The sequence below is a fragment of the Orussus abietinus genome, unplaced genomic scaffold, assembly GCF_000612105.2.
Source record: "Orussus abietinus isolate OABI.00-Male unplaced genomic scaffold, Oabi_2.0 scaffold939, whole genome shotgun sequence".
NCBI classification, from domain to species: domain Eukaryota; kingdom Metazoa; phylum Arthropoda; class Insecta; order Hymenoptera; family Orussidae; genus Orussus; species Orussus abietinus.
The window spans coordinates 7307-9446 of NW_019395101.1; the positions used below are offsets into that span (position 1 = coordinate 7307).

General features: G+C 40.4%; 1 protein-coding gene across 1 annotated transcript; it reads right to left on the minus strand.

Moving 5' to 3' along the window:
• Positions 1 to 1430: 1430 nt before the first annotated feature.
• On the minus strand, positions 1431 to 1920 carry LOC105702667. The gene is made up of 2 exons (XM_012430390.2): positions 1794 to 1920; positions 1431 to 1700 (listed from the first exon to the last, which is right to left on the minus strand). Exons 1-2 carry the CDS (start codon positions 1857 to 1859, stop codon positions 1584 to 1586), a joined length of 183 nt encoding a protein of 60 aa, XP_012285813.2. The 5' UTR covers positions 1860 to 1920; the 3' UTR covers positions 1431 to 1583.
• Between the last annotated feature and the right edge of the window lie 220 nt (positions 1921 to 2140).

A 2140-nucleotide genomic window follows, 5' to 3' on the forward strand; every position in this document is an offset into this window, starting at 1 on the left:
ATTTCCGAGGTGCGAAGACCCGAGTAAGAGAGAGGCAGGCGTGCGAATTAGAGAAGGATCGCGATGTCTCGTGCCGCGCAGGCAATGTTTCGGTTTCTTATACGTCTAGGCGTCGCTCACTCAGCTGATCGAGGCCGAAATTCCGGATCGAATTCGTGTTTCGATATCTCGAACGCTCCGAGATTCTTAAGCAAGCCTGATTAATGATTATTTAATTGTTTTCACCTTGTTGCGATGGATTTAATTTGGATAGGAATTGAACTCTCAGATTGACGATTTATCTAATGAGAATACGCCAACTGTTCATCATCGAATCCGGATAAAAAGGATTGAAGGTGTGGGTGCAAATGGGTTGGTTTCCTACGTATTTCGGAATCCTATTATTTTGGATTTTGGTTAATTTCTGATTTCAGACAATTCTCGAGTTTAATTTGAATTAATTGATTGGATGCCTGGAGTACTGCTCTACAGGCGTTAGTGTCAACTCTAACTTAGATTATCCAGCTTCGGATATCCACTGGTTTTAGGGTTTTGAGGTTTGATAGGATATTCTATGGTAGGTTCTTTTTGCACTTCATCGTGCTCCGATTGTTCTAATCAACTGTGAAAGTTCGGCTAATCGAAGGCAATCTCAATGATAGAGTCCGAGCTGTCTTTCACAATTGAAAATAGTGTTAGTTCCTGCTTCAGAACTGTCGCATTGACAAGGCCGAAGGTACGGATCTACACTTCTTTTTCGTTCTTTTTATGTGAACCTGCTTCGATCGACTTCTGTCAATCGAAGGTATGGCTCCTTTCTTTTTCTTTTCTTCTTCTTTTCACGCGCTAATGTTCCTGTTTTTGGAAGATGCTGCCATAGCACAGGATCAGGTTCAAAAGGATTTAGACTTAGGGATGCGATGGCTACCTCAATGGCAGAGATCGCTGGATTTTGGGATTTAATTTAGGATGCTTCCTCTGTAACTTTTATTTCAAAAATATTTCTGAATTCCGGTTGACTCCGGTTTCTCTCCTGCCTATTCTGACTTTCTAAACCTATGTCCAATTGGGACCTCAATTTATTCTACTTCTAATGAGATTGGGTGACTATCCCCATCGATATCCAAATCTAATCTATCTTTTAGAATTTGACTCGAGGTCTCCTGGAGTCTCGCGGCCTCTCCCTACTCCTCGGCTCCTTCCTACTTCTCGGCCAGTTCGTACCGCCTAATTCTGCGCGTCTTGCGCAGGCGCTCCCTAATCGCCGTCGATTTCGGTCTCGCGCAGGCGCTCCCTAATCGCCCTGTTACACTACCAAGGTTCCTCCTCAGTCCCAAATTGAGATAAACCATCTCGAATAAAACGACGGATCCTCCAATGGATTTCTGAAATTCCGATTCTAAGATTTTCCATTACTAATTTCCCCTGTAATAGTTCCACTGAACGTGATGTAACAGTAAAATGGATATAGTTTTATTTTGCAAATTCTGTTACACTACTCAGCGATTTATCATAAAACTTATTCAGAATAGTTTCGACTTTATATGAAGCATTAGAGAATGAAGAGACTCCTTACATGTTCAAAATTGTACGGATGCGGACAATTAATTACTTTGTACTATGTTCACTGTACTTTGTGACATCGATACCAAGGCCGATCCACTTTGCTGCCATAGTTCAATTGCTTTATTCACAATCACCTCGGATGTTTCTTCGGTTATCTGAAAATAATAGATCATGTATATGAAAATAAAAGATCATGTATATCTCACAATACAGTTTCAGAAAAATGTAAATATACAATTAAGACTTACATTATCAAGTGCTTCCAAGACGTTTTCTATTGTTTCGCTGCGTAGCAGAAATCGTCTCATAGTCATCAATGTTACAGCCGCGACAAATCCCAGAATTTTATACGCGCCTACTGTAACTTTGTCCCAGATTCTGTCACAAGCAAAAATACGGTCATATTCAGGAAAAAAGGATTAATAGATTTGTCACATATCTTATTGAAATATATATTAAACACCATACGTATATAATGTGTGACGAGAATATTCGAATCCGTTCGAAAAACGTCTCAACCAGTCCCACTCGGAACAAGTATACAGGGTGTAACAGAACTCGTAGTCACGGTTTGTACAGCGTTATCCTTGCTGAA

Coding starts and splice junctions, on each gene's coding strand:
- LOC105702667 (XM_012430390.2), bottom strand. CDS start 1,859: ATGACTATGAGACGATTTCTGCTACGCAGCGAAACAATAGAAAACGTC. Junction 1,701..1,793: donor TCTTGGAAGCACTTGATAAT/GTAAGTCTTAAT, acceptor TATTATTTTCAG/ATAACCGAAGAAACATCCGA.